This window comes from Pseudopodoces humilis, chromosome 4 (assembly GCF_049639895.1).
Source record: "Pseudopodoces humilis isolate 2021_Gansu_Grassland_sample_001 chromosome 4, ASM4963989v1, whole genome shotgun sequence".
Taxonomy (NCBI): Eukaryota; Metazoa; Chordata; class Aves; order Passeriformes; family Paridae; genus Pseudopodoces; species Pseudopodoces humilis.
This window is the reverse complement of record NC_142203.1, coordinates 43274211-43291333: the sequence shown is the minus strand read 5'-3', so window position 1 is coordinate 43291333 and position 17123 is coordinate 43274211. Positions and strand designations below refer to the sequence as shown.

Sequence of the window (17123 nt, the reverse complement as noted above, 5' to 3'; positions counted from 1 at the left end):
AAAGTCCACAGTGCTGCTATTAATTTAGAGGCCAAATTGCTTGCTTTGGAGGCTGTAATTACATATTTAAGAAGAAACACCCACGTTACTGAGTTAACTATTCCCAAGAGCTTGCAGAAATGAGTGGTCAGTAAAAGCACTAAGGAAGATGGCCAGAAATTCAACCACATCATATTCAGAAATAAAGATTTCTTTCCTAAGTACTGCTGTCTTCCTGGCTTTATGCTATTTTGGGTGGATGAGGCAATACTTGAATCAATCTTGGAAGGAAGAAACTAAGAATGAGAACCAACTGTGAGGGAAAAAATTTCTTAAGCCAGTGTTTAAAAAAAAAAAAAAAAGAAAGAAAGAAAGCAGCACTTTATTTTGCATAGCTTACACTCAAATTTGAAGACAATAAACCATAAAATGCCAAAGCATGAACTCTGCTCTTCTTTCTTGTTGTTCCTTCTCTCAGTTTTACAAGTGAGTGATACCATACAACTTTTTTGCAACACCAGCAGTCCAGTACATGACCTGAAGTCAGGACCACTTAGAATAATGAAGCACAGCGCCCGCCCCCCCAGAGTCCTGTGATAGCTTCTGGTACCAAGTATTTGTCCATGAGATACAGTATGGCAAGGCAAAACAGCTGTCACTCTCCAAAGTGGTGCACACCTCTGCAAGCTGGAGGCAGCTTTCCAAAGAGTACTGTTTGGCAACATCAGCATAGAATGTTATATCACAGCATTAGCAGAGAAATCCACTGTCCAGTACTTGTTGAAACTTCATGACACAGTGAAAACAACATGATTTGGCTGCAGACAACTACATAATTTTAGATGCAAGAACAACATTTGTTTTAAGCAGGATGGCAATATACTTTTTGAAAAGAAGTGTCTGTCAGACATGAGGTGGGACAGGAAAAGGAGAAGCCACCAGAGCTCTTGACTGCCATCTCTTAACACATATACAAAGTTCATGGCAACATAAAGCAGAGCACCAGCCTCCTGAAGCTGCTTGCTTCCACACAGGTTCTGGTAAAAGATGAAGAGATACCACTTGATTTTCCCACCAGACACAGCTTCTTGGGGAGAGCAGGCAGTGCCAGACAGAGCAATCTAAGGGTCTGCCTATCCTGTCCAAGGCCAAGAATGATTATTTGTGGTTCCAGACAAAAGCTGTGGCTTGACCTAAGGCCTGCTTTTGGTATGTTCATCCAAGCCACAAGGTGTTATCACTAACAGAGGCTATACTTCCCTGATCTGTAGGGCAGCAAGCAGGGTTAACACACTAAGCTAGCCTGAGGTAAGTGTACCACAGATGCAGGAACTGACCACAGTTACACAAGCCAGATAGGCTGGTTTTCAATCCCTCACCACAAAATACTGTCTGGGAAGGGCCTATCAGTTTGTCTCTATTTAGTTTCCTGCAATAACAGATGGAAAATAATCCATGTGGGTTTATCAAAATATTTCCCATGTTTGTCTATAAAATTTCTCACTTTTAAGAGCTAAGTACACATATCCTTTCCTGCTTTCTTTTTTTTTTTTTTTTCCTCAAGCTAAACAACTACTCTGCCACAATGGGAATATAAATCATCCCATACCAGCCTGCAAATGTGAGCACTAAGTGGTCTCTAGCACTCATGCTCACTCTAGAGCTTGGCCAAATGCCCAGATACTCATAGTGATGGCATGGACTGATGTAAGAAACAGTGTAGTAAAAATTTCCAGGTTTCTTATCCTGCAATTCAACCACCAAGAACAAACTTTCAGGCCTGCTCTTTGACTAAGACATCCTCCCAGGATGGATATGCAGGAAGGCCTTATGAGAGGAAGAGGTTTGCAGCTAAGCAACAAATGGAAGGATACAAGTGTAAACTGTCATGAGAGCTGTGCAAACTCCTCCAGCACCTCAAGTTTCTGCCTCCTGCGGTAGGAAAAGGGGGAACAGGTTCTCAAAGCATTCAATTCACCCAACAGCTATTCCATGGGAGTACAGCATCCCCATTCTCTTCCCTTGTAAGCCAAACCAAACCCATAACCTGCAGCTCAAGCATGTTGTTTTCTGTTAGGTATAACCTCTCCTGTCTCATCTTCTCTGAAACACCAGACACCCCGGTGTGGATACAGAATACCTATAAACTAGCCAAAACTCACTTGGGGCAGCAATGCAAGCAGAAGAGGGGCAGAAGCCCCAGCCAAATGGTCTGATGTGTCTGTGCAGGTCCCTGAGCACCCTGAGTGTTTGGAGGCATGGCTGCATGCACATTTCAATCATTGGTCTCCCTTTGAAATGGGAGGTGCAGGTCCAGTTGAAGTTAGTCCTGCAAGGGATACTGCACCATGAAGAGTAAAGGATGGGTATCAGCACCATGTCAAAATTATATGAACTGGGCTACACATTTGCAGCTCTGTTCTCTGCAGTATTTAGGACCAGCTATTCTGCACGTGCAATAACTCTACAAAGCAGCATCATCTGCAGCGGGATTTCATGGAATGTTATGTAGGTGTGCAGGAATTTTAAAATTTACTTCAATGGAAAGATTATTGGAACTAACTTTATGAAAAACATGCAAATAACTTACAGTGACCACATTTCCCATTGAGATTTTCAGTTTAAGTAACCAAGGGAGATGCTGTTTGCCTACAATCAGATTGAATCCATGGTCTGTGTAGCACTGATTTCCAGAGATCACTTGCTGTAGCCAGAGTCATGCAAAACCTAGGATGAATTCCATAAATTATCTAATGCTACTGTGAATGAAGCAGTTGTGCCACTTCCAGCATCCACAGAGGGAACACCCATTTAACGCTACACTAGAAGATGCAAATTTAAAACAAGCAGCTGCTCTCACAGTTAGTCCAGCCAACCAAGTAAGGCTATTCTGCAACTTACCTGCAGCAACCATGCTGTGATTCAGGTTCTCTCCACCTCCTCTCTACCATCAAAGCCTTTTAACCTGTCCCTATGACAATCAATTATTTTTCTGTTTCTTTAAATGATAAAGTTCAACACTTGGCAGTGCTGCTAGACAGCATGGCAAAAAGACAATCTCCTTAAAGAGATGGGAACTGATTTCAGAAAGAGATGCTGGGAATGTAGGCTGCTAGTCCAGTTGAGGAACTATCTGAACAGAGATGTCAGTTTTGCTCTTGTTTTTAAGTAAGTGCTCATGATCTTGTCATGAGAGACACTGTACAAGTTTCTAAAAATACCGTGTTGTCAAACAGCCTTTCCCCCTTCCCTTCCAGGCAATCTCTTTAGACTGCCATTTGTCATCAGCCTGCAAAATCACACAAATCAGTCAGCCCAGTCCTACTTAAATGATTCATAAATCCAATTACGTCCACTTCTTTATATAGTAAGCTAGGCCCTAAAGATTCAACCTTCAGGATTAGAGGGTGTGTAGGTAGCTGACCTCTGACTCTCAGGAACTGCTCAGGAGCTTCATACATATGGTTCAAACATGCTGCTGTACACGGGGGTTGTCACACATATGGCACAGTAATCCTAATCTAGGTTTTGGGGGGACTGAAGAAGAGACACCTTGCATACTGTCTCAGCACTTTCAACACACGTGGGTAGAAATGAGTCCAGCAGAGGGCCACCAAGATGGTGGGGGCTGAAGCACTGGCCCTGCAAGAGGAGGCTGTGGAAGCTAGGGTTGTTTAGCTTGGAGGAAGGATGGCTTCAGGACACTCAGCAGCAGCCCACTGGTGCTGACAGGAAGAGATTAGGCCAGGTTCTTAGCAGTAGTGCAAGGTGGATAAGAGACAATGGGTCAAGATTCAAACAAGACAGGTTCAGATGCACATAAAGGGGAAAAAATTTTCCCATGAGGACAGACAAACTGGACCCCCTGCAGACAAGTTGTGCAGTCTCTGTCCTGGGAGGTTTTCAAACCCAACCGGGTAACTGGGCTTGGTTGCCCCGAGCAACTTGTTCTGATATCACAGGTGACTTGGGCACGAGGTTGCACAAGAAACCTCCTGGGGTCCCTTTCCACCTGAATTATCCTATCATTCTGGTGTTACTGCATCACTCAAGTGCCAGCTTAAAGCAGAATGATGCAATTATTATCCTGCCCCTTGTCTCCACTTCCAAAGTACAGCTTGTGATTATGCAACATAAAGATTTTGGCATGCAGCTGCTGGGCCTGGTCTGTTGGCTGTCTCTGATCTAGTGTAAGGACGAACAGCTATACACACTTTCCAAGTCTCAAAGCAGCAATACTAAGGCTGTTATTTTAGGAAGCATAGATGTCCCAGGAACAAACACAGAGCCCAACATACACAGCATCCCACACTTCACACATATTTTTAATGGGGTAATCAACAGTGTCAAATCCTCTGTCACTGACGAGGCCACCTATTTTGATGTTTTCAAGAGCAAAATATTTTAAATTTTATTAAATCTAGACACAGAGATTTACTGAGACACCTCAAACGGATAAAAATTTTAAAATGTAGGTAATTATTTAGAGCAAGAGGCAGCATTGTTCTAAGCCAATGATAAATTCAATTTCAAGTTCACAAAAAAGTTTTAAACACACACACTGTTACAAGCTGAACAACTAGGAACAGCATTGGACATTAACAGTATGTTATACAGTATGAAATACAGTAATATCTATATTTTTATAATGTATATTTTCCTCAGTTTTGCACAGTCATCAGTTCTACTAGATCTCACACATTACAAGTTTGTTCTGCTTCAAACTGGAAGACTGTTTTGTTTGCTGCTACTTTCTTTTTGCGAAGAATATGGCAATTAGAAAACATAGACATATAGCATATTCATAGGATAAATAAAACAGCATGAGAATATGCAGAGGTGTTTGGTAATAGTTAATAAAATTATAGTTGTGAGAAAAAATAAATACAGTCTATTTGTTCTAAACACATTTTCATCTGAGCAATGTTTTAAATTACACTGCAGTTCCTTGAAAATTACACTAGTAAGGCAAGCAAATGAAATAGTTTGACCTACTGCTAAAGTGAAACAGGATCATAATAGTGACTCTGCTGGAACACACATTCCCCACCCCATCACCTCCTCTACAGGTTATGAAAATTGAAGCAACTTTCCTTGGCACAAGCACTTCAACCTCTATGACTTCAAGAAGATACAAAAACTAGTACAGTTGTTCTAAAGAATGAAATAACAATGTAGTTTAAACAAATCCAAACCACACAAGTGTGTACTGTTTTTCTCCCCAGACACCATACAAAAGTGTGTGTCAACACTTGAAAGCAAATCTTTTCCCCAACCCCAACTTTTTCATTTTAAACAGCAGGCACATTCTGTTTGAACACTCATTTTGCTTGCATCTCATTTCCTTCCTCTATTCTCTGTTTCTTGACTACTCCTTTAGCTATTTATCTGCCTTTCCCCACTAGAAGTCAAGCCCTACAACATCAAAGCTTTACTCTGGTAATCAGCTGTTATGGCTCAAATTAATTAAGACAACACAATAAAGAAAACAAAGATCCCATTCTCATGGAGATCATTATGCTTATTAAAAACAAGCAAAAGAATATGCAGATTATACAAGACATAACATTCACATAGATATGTTACTTTTTTCCTAATATAGGGGTTAATTTAAAAAACAAAGCTCCAGATAGCAGTTCTTCAGCCAAGTTAGTTCTTTAGAGCACGAAAACTATGCTTCAAAGCTCTGCCTCTCCCCATCCTATTTATACTGGCAAACCTCCTGCTGACAAGCTTATTAAGAAACAAAGCAGTTCTGCAGCCCTATTCAGAAACAGCAAGGTCCCAGTTGGGGTACTAATGCCCTCTTTTGGGTGCTGTTTTTTGCAAATGACTGAAGTAAACTGGCAAGGGTCCAAAAGAGAACGGCAAGAAGAATCAGGGAGAAAGCACATGGACACAGCCATAGCAATCATTCGCTTGCACAGTTCCACAACTCCTAGAAGCCCACAGACGAAGCGGCTGGGTGCACCTTCTGAGACATCTTGACCTTGCTGGTAAATGGTTCTGGAGTTTCTTTTGCTAAGCATTGAGCTTGCAAGTATCCACATTCCCTGGTGTAAAGTTTGCATACCCTACCATAGAAAGCTTTTGTTTTGAGGAAAATGTCAGAGGCTGCTCAAGACCTCCGCTGAGGCATTCCTGCCTAGCTACATTTCACTGATATTCTCATATCAAATTTTCCCTTGCTCCCAGAAAATTCAACAGAGAAGTAGCTTTAGTTAAGTAACTCACAAATTAGAAAGTCAGGACAGCAGATAAGCACATTTTTAAGTAAATGACTAAAGCAGCAATAGCTATGCATCTCAAAAATGAAAGTCAGTTATAGTTTTGCAAAACGTCAGCATAAAAACCTTTTCCTCTCTTAAAAATCACCATCTGTTAATGATTTACAAAAACAAGCCAAGCATGTTCGATTGACACAAAGCTAAGGATGCATTTTATAGTCCTTCTGGAAGCACTTGAGAAAAGGTTCCAAAAGCAAGGTTAATATGCCAAAAGGATTATATTTACCTTAATGATATACTGTAAGAAAATATGCAGAAAAACAACTCTCCCTGTGTGTGGCTATTCTGCTTCCCAGGACTGACTGAGTCACTAAGCAACTCCCATGACTATTACCCTTTGTGCTTAAAGTAATTTATTTATCCCCAAGTCCATGCTAAATATTTATATTTGCTGAAGACATCATCATAGATTACATCCATTCTTTACCAAAGTTTAGCTAACAGATGAACTAGTACAGACCTGTGCATTATTATTTGCATAACTTTAGCAGAATATTGACTTCACTGCAGAAACCTCTCCTCTTCTGGAGGCCTGTTGTACATCATCAAGTTCTCAGCAAATGTGCATGTAATCATTATAAGTTTATTTGAGAATGCAGAAGAACTATTTTTAATTTCATATTACTCTACCAAGTACAATTTCTTGAAACCTTATGAAAACATTGCTAAAAGAATATACATCTTAGCTAGCACATGACAACATTACATCACTTTAAACTAATGGCTAGGTCTAACTGATGCAACTTGACCAGTACCTTGGGAGGAATGATGATTTTTGAGTGCCGTTGTCTACTTGCTGTGCGATGCTTTGGGCTTGATGTACAGCTGTGCGCCCAGTCCCACTCACAAGGAGATGGCAGTGCCGTACTTTGCTCCCTGAAAAACAAAGTTTCATTTAAGTCATGTACAACCACAAAAGAGTGCTTGTGAAGCCTGGAACACTGAAGTCCTAGAGATGAAGATGATATAAAATATATTTCCCTGCTTAGTTTGACATGCTTAACTTCCCTGGTAATCAAGTCGAAATAGTGCTTGAAAAAAGGAGAGAGATATTCAACAACATTTACATACAAGCCCACATGCAAAGCAATCAATGCATTTTTGCCAATGAAATAGGGTATTGACAGGAAGCATATTTATAGTTACTTTGTTGCACTGCTCCTCTCCACAAACCCATCTATTTTTTTGTTTCAATTTAGTTTTGGTCTGATTGTTGGGCTTGCACAAGACTGTACACAGGAAAGCTGGTAGCAGCATTGTATCTTGAGCATAACCTCAGGAGAACAATGGGATACAGGCAATGACATTAGATGGTAACTTAAGAACTACAGTTGTCAAATAATAGAAAGAAAACAATTCCCAGTGTATTCTTCTATCCTCCTTTCCCTGCTCAACAGGCCTTAGCTACCCCTCTTGGGCACAAGTAGCATGTTTAGCTTCAGTGTCCCTCTCACCAGGCTCCCCCTCTCCTTGACCCCTTCTCTAGTACTTGATTACCCCTGGTAGGGAGAAATCGAACAGTTTCACTAAGATAAAGAAGGAACTTTTGACAGAAATAGAAACACAAGCTAGTGGTTAGGGTTTGGTGGTGGCTTTTATTTTGTTTTTGAAAGAAAACCAACATGCAACTGAGTAATTTTAATTCTTCTCTCAAAAACATCTTTCCAAAGTGTTCCATCTTCAAAGAAGGATATAGCCAGACTTACCTAGAAAAGTAAATTAGCTATTCTTTTAGCAGGTTTGAGTTTGTTTGCCTGTTTCTGCTCCACCCTCTCCCCCCCCAACCAATGGAGAGATGTTTTTTCATTATGGTTAATATTACATTAACCATTTTTAGATGGCTTGCGAGATATAAGAAAAAGACACTGAAAGAATTCTGCAGAACTTCCCCAACTGTCTGCAATTCTGGCCCAAGTTTTGATGTGTCTTGTGTGTGACACCCACTTTTTCCTGAGCACAACTATAATGAGGTCATAGGTTTTAAAAAGCAAAATTAAAATTTCTAAAATATGTAAAAAATACATTTTGTTTCAGATTAACTTTTAAAAACATGCAACAATGCAAGCACCTGCGATACATCACACCTTGAAACTAGGTTATTTTCTCCTTTCTCTCCGTGATCTTCCAGCATGAAAGCATCTTTCTAAAAGTAGACTACGCTTTTAAATCAAGGCATGATTTCAGAATTTGCAGAACAAAAAGATGCTTAATATGAGTTTATATGACCACCAAAGAGCAGCACAAGCTATACTTTGCATTCAAAACAAACTTCAGTCTTATTGTTCTAGGCTGTGCACAAAATACTATGCTGGAGGCTGCAGAAAGGTCACACAAGCAAGCTAAACCTAACTACCACTGCTGCCATCATTTTTCCTTTGTCAAACTTTATAAAAATCAATCTATCTGTCACAGAAATCACATCACTATTCCAAGCAAAGATGGAAGTAGAAAAACTTTATTTTGTAATGTCTTTGATACGAAAATACAAATTAATACCGTAGCAAAATAATGAATCTGCCCTTCCTGCTTTCTTTTGCACAGTAGTCTGCGTTTTTAAGCAGAATTCTTACAGCTTTCAAGCAATTGCTCTGGATATATATAAAACATAAAAAAGCATCACACTCAAGTGCTATTTTGTATTTTAAGAGATGCTTAAGAAAAAGAAAGTGCTTAATTATGCACCTGAATTTGTGCATTAGAGGAGTTGACAAATGAGGATCTCTACACCCTTTATTCAGTATTAGGTTTTAGATAGTGTCTCATTATGTTACACATTTTTCCTATACACACACACACACACACTCACCCTTTTATAACATTTTATTTTTACAAAGAATGTACCTCTAGAATGTACCTCTGGTTACCTCTAGAAGTTGAGTGATAAGCTGATCTTAGCAAAGTGCATTATTTATGTGTTTATTCCAGTCATATAGAATAAGCAGTATGCAGCTACAAAAAGAACAATACTTTTATTGTCAACTCGGTTTACTTGGACATAATTGGTGGTTACCAACCTTTCGTTCCCTGAAAGTTTTAATAAAAAAATAAAAGGGATCACTGTTACAGTCCAATGACAACAGCTTTTCTGCTTTTCCAAAACTGTTGGAATGGCAAATCCAAACATAATCCAAGTACATCTTAACCAGTTTGAAATTCCAAGTGTGTACAACAATCACATTAACTAAACCTCTCCCTGAAAGCAAGGAGATGTCCGAATAAGAATGCTGGAAATAAAAACAAATTTTAACAGTGTATTTTGTACCTTGATACTGTAATGTGACTAATACTCAGTAATAGATGAAAGACAAACAGTCATAGTTACAAAAGACATCAATGTTACAGTTAATAAGTTTCATTTTTAGAGGGCTTGATTCAAGCTATAACTCTGGCCAGACTAATCTACTTGAAAACAAAGAAGAATTCTACAAGAATATATCAATACTTTCCAACATAACTTCTCAAAACAGCAGGAAAAATCAGGTACCATTTTTTCAATATATAAAGAGCTGCTGAAAAAAATAAAAAATATTTGCATGTACATAATTCATATGGAACAATCAAAGGAAGTCACAGTCCAGCACACTCCTGCTGTCCTGAGTCCAAACAGACTGCACTGAGAATCCCTTTTAATGGGCAGGTTTTTAACAAAAAGCCCTACAAGTGCTCATTAACACGGCACTGGAAATTTAGGACCAACTTGAAGAACACTTGCGTTAATAAAAAGGTGCAAAAACCATTTCCATCAGTGTATTTTCTAGACTAGTTTTTGTGGTTCTGGTGATAGATCTGGAAAAAAAATAAATCATATGGTCCTTAGTGATTTATTTGCTTCTATTGTTGTTACCACCATTAAAGAAAGTGCATTTGTAGAAAAAATACAGGATAAATCTGAATTCAGTCACAAACAGCCACAATTATAACCCAAGCTTTTCTTTTAAGTTTTTCTTACACAGAGCGATTCCAAACCAATAGAAACATACTAATTGGTCCTGGACAAAAGCCTCTCATATTTTGCACTCCTCTGCAATGTCTGAAACAAGGTGACTACATTCTCTTCTATTACAAAATATGGGAGACCAGAAGGACTGTGAAGACACCCATCCATCCATGCTTCTCATACAGAGGCAGATGGGAGACAGCAATGTTTTCCACACAACATACGTTTTTGGTGGAAACAGTTACATACAGAAGGATTTTTCTGAAGCCTGATACTCAAGTTGTGTGGTGCAAGACAGCAGTCTGGATTGTTTCTAACAAAAATCAGGAAAACCTTCTTGTGAGGAAATGGTATTCCTAAGTATGAACTCCTGCTTCTAAGCAGAGAAGTAAAGTTGCCTGCACAGACAAAAGTGATTTTTTTCTCATTTTAGAAACTGCTTCTCTGACAGATAAAAATGAATATATGCATATTTTTAAATGAGGAGAGGGGAAACACACACATGCATCAGGTTAGCAGCAAGCAAAAAATACAAAATAGCCATTTCATTTCTGTTCTGATGAGTATACACCTGATTATTTTCTGTTCCACAGCAAACTCCTCATTTAGAAATAACACCTTCTCCTAGTTATTCCTCTAGCCAAGGACAGGTAGTACACAGAAATCTCTAATGAAACCACTAAGTTCAACCACAACTACTGAAGGTACAGATCTTGGAAGGTACAAAGAAAGATTACCTGCTTTATTAATAACTCTCCTCTTCCTGATAACATGTTTTAAAAATGCATGATTCAAGGTGAGCACAATTTTTCCCACAGTTACTCACTGATTGCTTTTTAACACTTACCCTGGATGTTGCCACAGATTTGCATGTCTACCCTCAGGAAGCAGTTCCCTCTTGTTAAGGGGAGTAATACCTATCGCTGCTTCTAAAATAGTTATGTATTTCTTGTACCGCATCCTGCCTTTCTTAAGAGTTCCACCACGCTAAGTTATCATCCAAATGCAGATGCTGTAACTGAAGTCATGCCTCTTCACTGACTTGAAAAGCTGCTTTTTAAAACATACTGAAAGTTCGAAGCATAAAAATAATGCTTTTTTTCTTCTCTCCCAGGCAAGGGTAGTTAGTAGAAGAGAGAGAGAAACCAAAGAAAAACTCCTACCAGATTCCCCAGAAACGTCATTGTTACGTAATTCGATCTTTGAATAAGACACTAATGAAAATGATTGAAGAGACAATCACGGTTCTAAGCCTGGTCGGATAATGCACACTCTCCAATTGACTAATCCTTTGCTAAATCTCTGCTGTCTATAATCTTTCAACTGCTAATGGAGCACTAGGTGACTTCTCTGTCAAATCCATCCAGGGAACAAAAGAGACCTGCACAGAAAACTTGAGAGCATTTTAGACAGTGACAGACAAAATTAGCTTTTGCCTTAACTTTTCTCACCAGAAGGCACCAGAAAGCTCTCTATGTTAGAAGTGTCACGAGGGATTTGGCTGATCTACTCAGAAAAGGCATGGAGAAATACTTCCTTACGTGGCTTGTACAGAATTAAGAAAGCTAGAGACTCCCATTATGATACCTACTAGTCATTCAAATGTTCCTCACATGATGCCAGAAGCCACATCCCACGTCAGAATTGTTTTAGCCATGAGGTAAGTTAACTGTGAGTGCCAAAGACCTCAGGTATGAACTACAAAGGCGGAGACAGATGCACACGTTGAAAGAAGTAACAGTGACATTTTGGAAACACTGCAGTACCATCAAATTGCTATATTCAAAGAGATGTTGTTGATTGCAAAACAAATCAAGGAAATGTTGATGTAATTCTTCTTAGATAGTAAGAAATGAATGGATAGATAGATAGATAAATAGATAGATAGATAGACAGACATAGTTACATATTTAAATATTGTGTACTTATGCAGTAATAGAGATAAAAATATAGAAAGAACAGATGTGACAGGAAGACTGAAGCCTGGAACCACAACTCCCTCTGAAAACTGTGCAAATTACTTATTCCCTAATATTATTAGGCATGTGTGTATTTCTGTTAGGGTGGTATGATATTGCATGTTCTTTATTTAGAAACCAAGATGATTTCTTGTTCTGTAAAATATTTCTTTATTTTAGTATATGAATGTTTGAATGAATATGAATATTTATTTTAGTATATGAATGTTTAATATTCAGTCACATTTGTACATTATGTTAGCACGTGCACACACTGAACTATCTCAACTAATTACGAAATAGCAATCTATGTGACTGATCTTAGAAGAGCAAAATAAAAGCAAGGGTCTTTTAGATGCTTGAGGAAAAAAAAAATCCCCTACATAGTTGCATGTTGATAAGGAGTACGTAGTTTGAAATACAGAGATGTGTTAAGAAAAATAATTAATATATTTAACCCACAGGAATTAAATCAAGCAAAAAATTACTTCTCTGTGTCCAAAAACAACAAAAAAACATCACTTAACAACAACTTTAAACATCTGTATACAAAGCATTAAGAAGCTTAGGAAAGCATAGTACTAGAAGCATGCAAGCAGAGCTAACGTCATTAAGCCTGCATGCATCCTGACTTCTGATAGCTTTGGTAGCTCTATCGCAAAGGCTGTAATGAGAAAGAAAAGACAAGAGAAGTGAGCAGTTTTTTACAATTCCAGTACTTAAGGATCTTCTGACTGTAGAAGTCCATGACAGTTCTATTTTACTAAAAAGCAGAAATATTTCTATAAAATCCAGTCTTCCCTCAAAGCTGGTTTCATTTACAACTTCAGTATTACCATACTTTCTCCTATGAAATTCTGGTATTTCTTTCTGTCTACCTTCTCCCTTAACACTTCTTTAACTCTAACCTTTCCCTTTTTAGATCTAAGGAATTTTTCTTAAAAAAACTTTCCCACAGTATTTTTCAAAGCCAGTCCTATGCAAAGTGTAAAGAGCATTAAGTGCAGCTCTGGTCCATCCTTTTTCTCTTTGAGGAAAGCATACTAATTCTGTCCAGAAAAAGGAGCCCCATGACTAGTGTTGTACACAGGGAAGCCAAACCCACACGATAAGCACAAGTTACTCCCAAGTACTGCTTTCGGTTAAACTGTGCATGAAACCTCCAGATATCTAAAGGGAGAAAGACTGACTCACAGTTTATCAACTTCTTTCAACTTTATTTAGAAACAGAAATTCAAAGCTGCTAGTACATGCATTGTTAGTGAAGGATGACTTTTGTAGAGCAAACAAAAAGTCTAAAACATACCTTCCTCCATTGTTTCCTGCCAGAGAATTATCATCCACTCCACTTTTTATGTCTTCGGTTTTTTTTCAGGAAGAACAGAAACCAAGTTTTATTGGCAAGGAAACAGAACAATTTTCCTAACTGAGAACACACAAGTGATGCCTTGGAAAATACAATGTATTTCTGAGAAAGGAGAAAGAATGACAGAGCTTTCTTCTCCGTTAAAGAAACATTTACAAGATCAAAGCAAAAAGCTTTCTTTCGCTCTAATCCTCAACAGATGTAAACATTCATACACTCTTAACTAGATGTAGAGCATACTTCTTGTAAACTGGTGGCAGAGGCAGAATCACATCTTCAGTCACTTCAGACCTAACTAAAAAAGAGACAGTCATTGCCCAATGCAGCCACAAATTACTTTCCATCTTGTGAAAAAACCAAAATCCTATTCTTTCTCATCTTTCAACAAAATCTGTGTAACAGCTACAGATCAAAGAATTCTCCTATTAAGAGAGCAAAGAAACAAGTATCTCTTCCTACATGCTTTTACTCAACTGGTAAGAATAACTGTGGCAGTCGATTGTTAACTTCCAAAATACACGTTTGTTTCGTTTGCGCCACAACCAGCACATATATAAAGCTTGATCTGTAAAAAAAATCTTAAGGTATAGGAGCATCAAGGATCAGACTGGGAGCGTGGGAGGTGGGAATGAAAAGAGAGGAGGAGGACCTGGAAACTTCTCTCTCCCAGATTGCAGTTGCTTTTGGCCCCTCCTTAGAGATCGTCCCTTCCCTGAACAGTCCATATGTTCCTGGAGATTCTCAGAATCAGATTATACAAAGTTGTGCTAAGGAGGCTAGAGACACCAGTAGTCAAATCTGCTGGCTATTAAGCAGAGCTAGATGATGAAGCAGATGTTAGAATAGAGAGTGTAAGCTGGACTACAGACAGCCTTTCTGCTAAGAGTGACATCCAGGAGAGATTTATGGGCTTTCTCTAAGGCCTTAAAAAAACCCAATCAAAAATTAATGAGGCAAGGCAAGTAACACATAGCTTGAACCAACATGTGAAATCTTGGTTATGATGAGGCTGCATTGTTAAGCTCACACTCAGTGTATCAATACAATACTGATGTCAAAAAATTAGTTTGGTACAATAGAGTTAAAACAACACAATGCTTTTGGGAGAGGTATCATTGAGCCAGTCTTAGAAAAAAGCCACAGTGGCCCAATATATCTGAACTCATGCCTAGCTCAATGAAAACATACCCAAATCTAAGGAGACATCCTAAACCTGACACTTCATATATATATAAACCACACCCCAGATAATTGCACACCTTTAAGAAGTAAAAAGGAATTTCTCAAAAGCAGTTCTGAATTGCTTGTAAAAAACAAAAGCAGAGACAAAAGCATGAAAAGGGAGCAGACATTGGAAAAAAAACAGAACAATAGGGCTTTATATTTTGCCTACCACACTTCTTATTGACCCTGCTATTGTATCAGGCAGTATTTTTGTCTGTCGTTTTCACGTTATTCATGTGAAAAGGGAGCACTAATGAGTTTCATTTTCTCCCTAGATTAGCAACCATGGTTATTTGAGGTTCTGGGACTCAGATGCACAATGACAATGCTGACCTAAATTCAGGAAGACTTGGGTAGCTCATGTTTCCTAAAAACAAAGCCTGCAGCTGATGAATACACACCAGGGCAGATGCTGTACCAGATATCAAACCAGAGCTCCCACAGCTCGCTCTGTTATTACTGAACTTGGATCATAAACACCCTAAATACATTCACAAATGCAAGGGCCATCTTAACACTGAACAGAAAGGAGTTGACACAGTCTGCATTCTGATTTGAAACAGAAAACTACGATACTCCCTAACGACATGCACTTTCAAAAAACAATCAGCTTAAAAAGAAAACCAAAACAAAACAAAAAATCTCAATAATAAGCCAACTAAAACCCAACCCAAACATTAATAGTTTAAGGTATTAAATTACCTGAGTATACTTTACTGCTGCACCAAGCTGTTTAATTACAATGCCGCAGTTAGTACCTGTTTAAATTGTCTAACATTTAAGTAAAAAATAAACCTCAGCTCTCTAGAGTTGAATGCTGGCTTTGTCTGCAAAAACAAAACAAAACAAAAAAAACCCAAAAAAAGTAACACTACAGAACCACCCCCCCCAACCAAACCCAAAAACCACACAAAACAAAGCAAAACAACAAAAAAGACACCAACCACCAAAAAATAACAACAAAAGAAACCTCAAACAAACCAAACTAAACAAAAAACCCACAAATAATAAACAAACAAAAAACATTCCCAAACCCCAAACAAAAATACCCACATAATTGCACCAGGTTCTAAATCATAATTTACCCACTCAGAAAGAAAAAAATTACTTTTTGAAGTGGGACCAATACAACCCAAGAATTGGCAAAAGACAATTAAAGAGCGACAAAAGGCTTCAAAGACTCTGGGAACAAGCAGGAAGCAAAGATTTCAAGGGAGCAGACGTAGGTATCCAGCATTGTTCTGTTCTTTCTGAGGAAGAGGATAGGTTTAGATAATCGAGAAGTGTCCCATGGTTGAACAGTTCTGTTTTGACGATGTAAGTTCTCAATGCATTAAAGCATGGTCATGGGACTGAGACTGAACCTTTGACTCTGAAAGATGACGAGCACTAGTGCATGTGTGCCAGCATGGTCATGCAAAACCAGTCATCCCCATGTCACTGCTCCAATCTCTGTAGGTAACACACCATTTGCAAACATTCTCCACTATGGCAAGGCTCATATATTAAAAGAAAAAAATATGCCCTATATACTTACTGCCATAAATATTTGTTTTACGAATAGATTATCCTATTTCTGAGAAATCTTCAAAGGTCACAGAAACCTACTGAATTTTGGGATTTAGATCCACAGCCTTTCTACAGCTGATGCCAAAGATCAATTGCCAAATTAAATAAATTAATTTTTCCCCAGCAATTAGAACTTTCACACCTATTTGAAAATAAACCAGACTTGAAAATCTCTAACGTCACAGACATGTAGCTGTTCTAACATATAAGTGCTCTGTTCCTCCTGTCATTAGAATGATTGTGATTCCAAGACTACTGCAATAGGATGAAACTGATGGAGTCATGGTATGACAAAAGTTACACCATCCCTGAGTACATAAATACTGTTATTTCAGCAATTAAAAGTGAACAGTCTTGTAACACGAGATTTCCTTTACCCTACAAGAACATGCTGGAGAAAGACAAGATTGGTAACTATTAAAACGCTCACACAAATGCTATCATTCAGATTTGCTCTAAGTTAAATGCAGCTTTGAAGTAGTCCTGGAATATTAGGCCATTCCCCAGCTGAGGAGTGCTGTGGTCCAGGAGACTTCTAATGCTTTTAAGCATATAGGTTTTATAAAGGTATGGCACATCCCATTTTGTGAACCACGCCACTACCTAAGCATTGTTTAAATCACTAAGAAAGATTTCCTGGCTATCCTTAGAGGACACAGAACCAGGAAAAGGGGGGATTAAGCAATCCAAAAAACTATCACACACTTAATTACTTTGATGCTTCATTCTAAAGACCTCTATTTAGATTATAGTTCCTGCAAAGTGCTGGGGTCACCCCAACTCTGCTGCATAACTCCCAACGC

The 17123-nt window shown here is 38.5% G+C and overlaps 1 protein-coding gene across 3 annotated transcripts in view; it reads right to left on the bottom strand.

Moving 5' to 3' along the window:
- The window catches only part of TJP2 (tight junction protein 2), a 63006-nt gene that overhangs the window by 43539 nt on the left and 2344 nt on the right, over window positions 1-17123 (bottom strand). For 2 of the 3 annotated variants that reach the window (XM_088054148.1, XM_088054149.1), the window contains exon 2: window positions 7022-7138. Coding sequence is in view for 1 of the 3 variants with exons in the window: in XM_014252337.2 (XP_014107812.2) it covers window positions 2570-2587 (18 nt within the window). In the remaining 2 variants the exon portion in view is untranslated. Of the gene's footprint in view, window positions 1-2569; window positions 2589-7021; window positions 7139-17123 lie in introns of those variants that run through there. The other variant, XM_014252337.2, reaches the window with a different exon arrangement.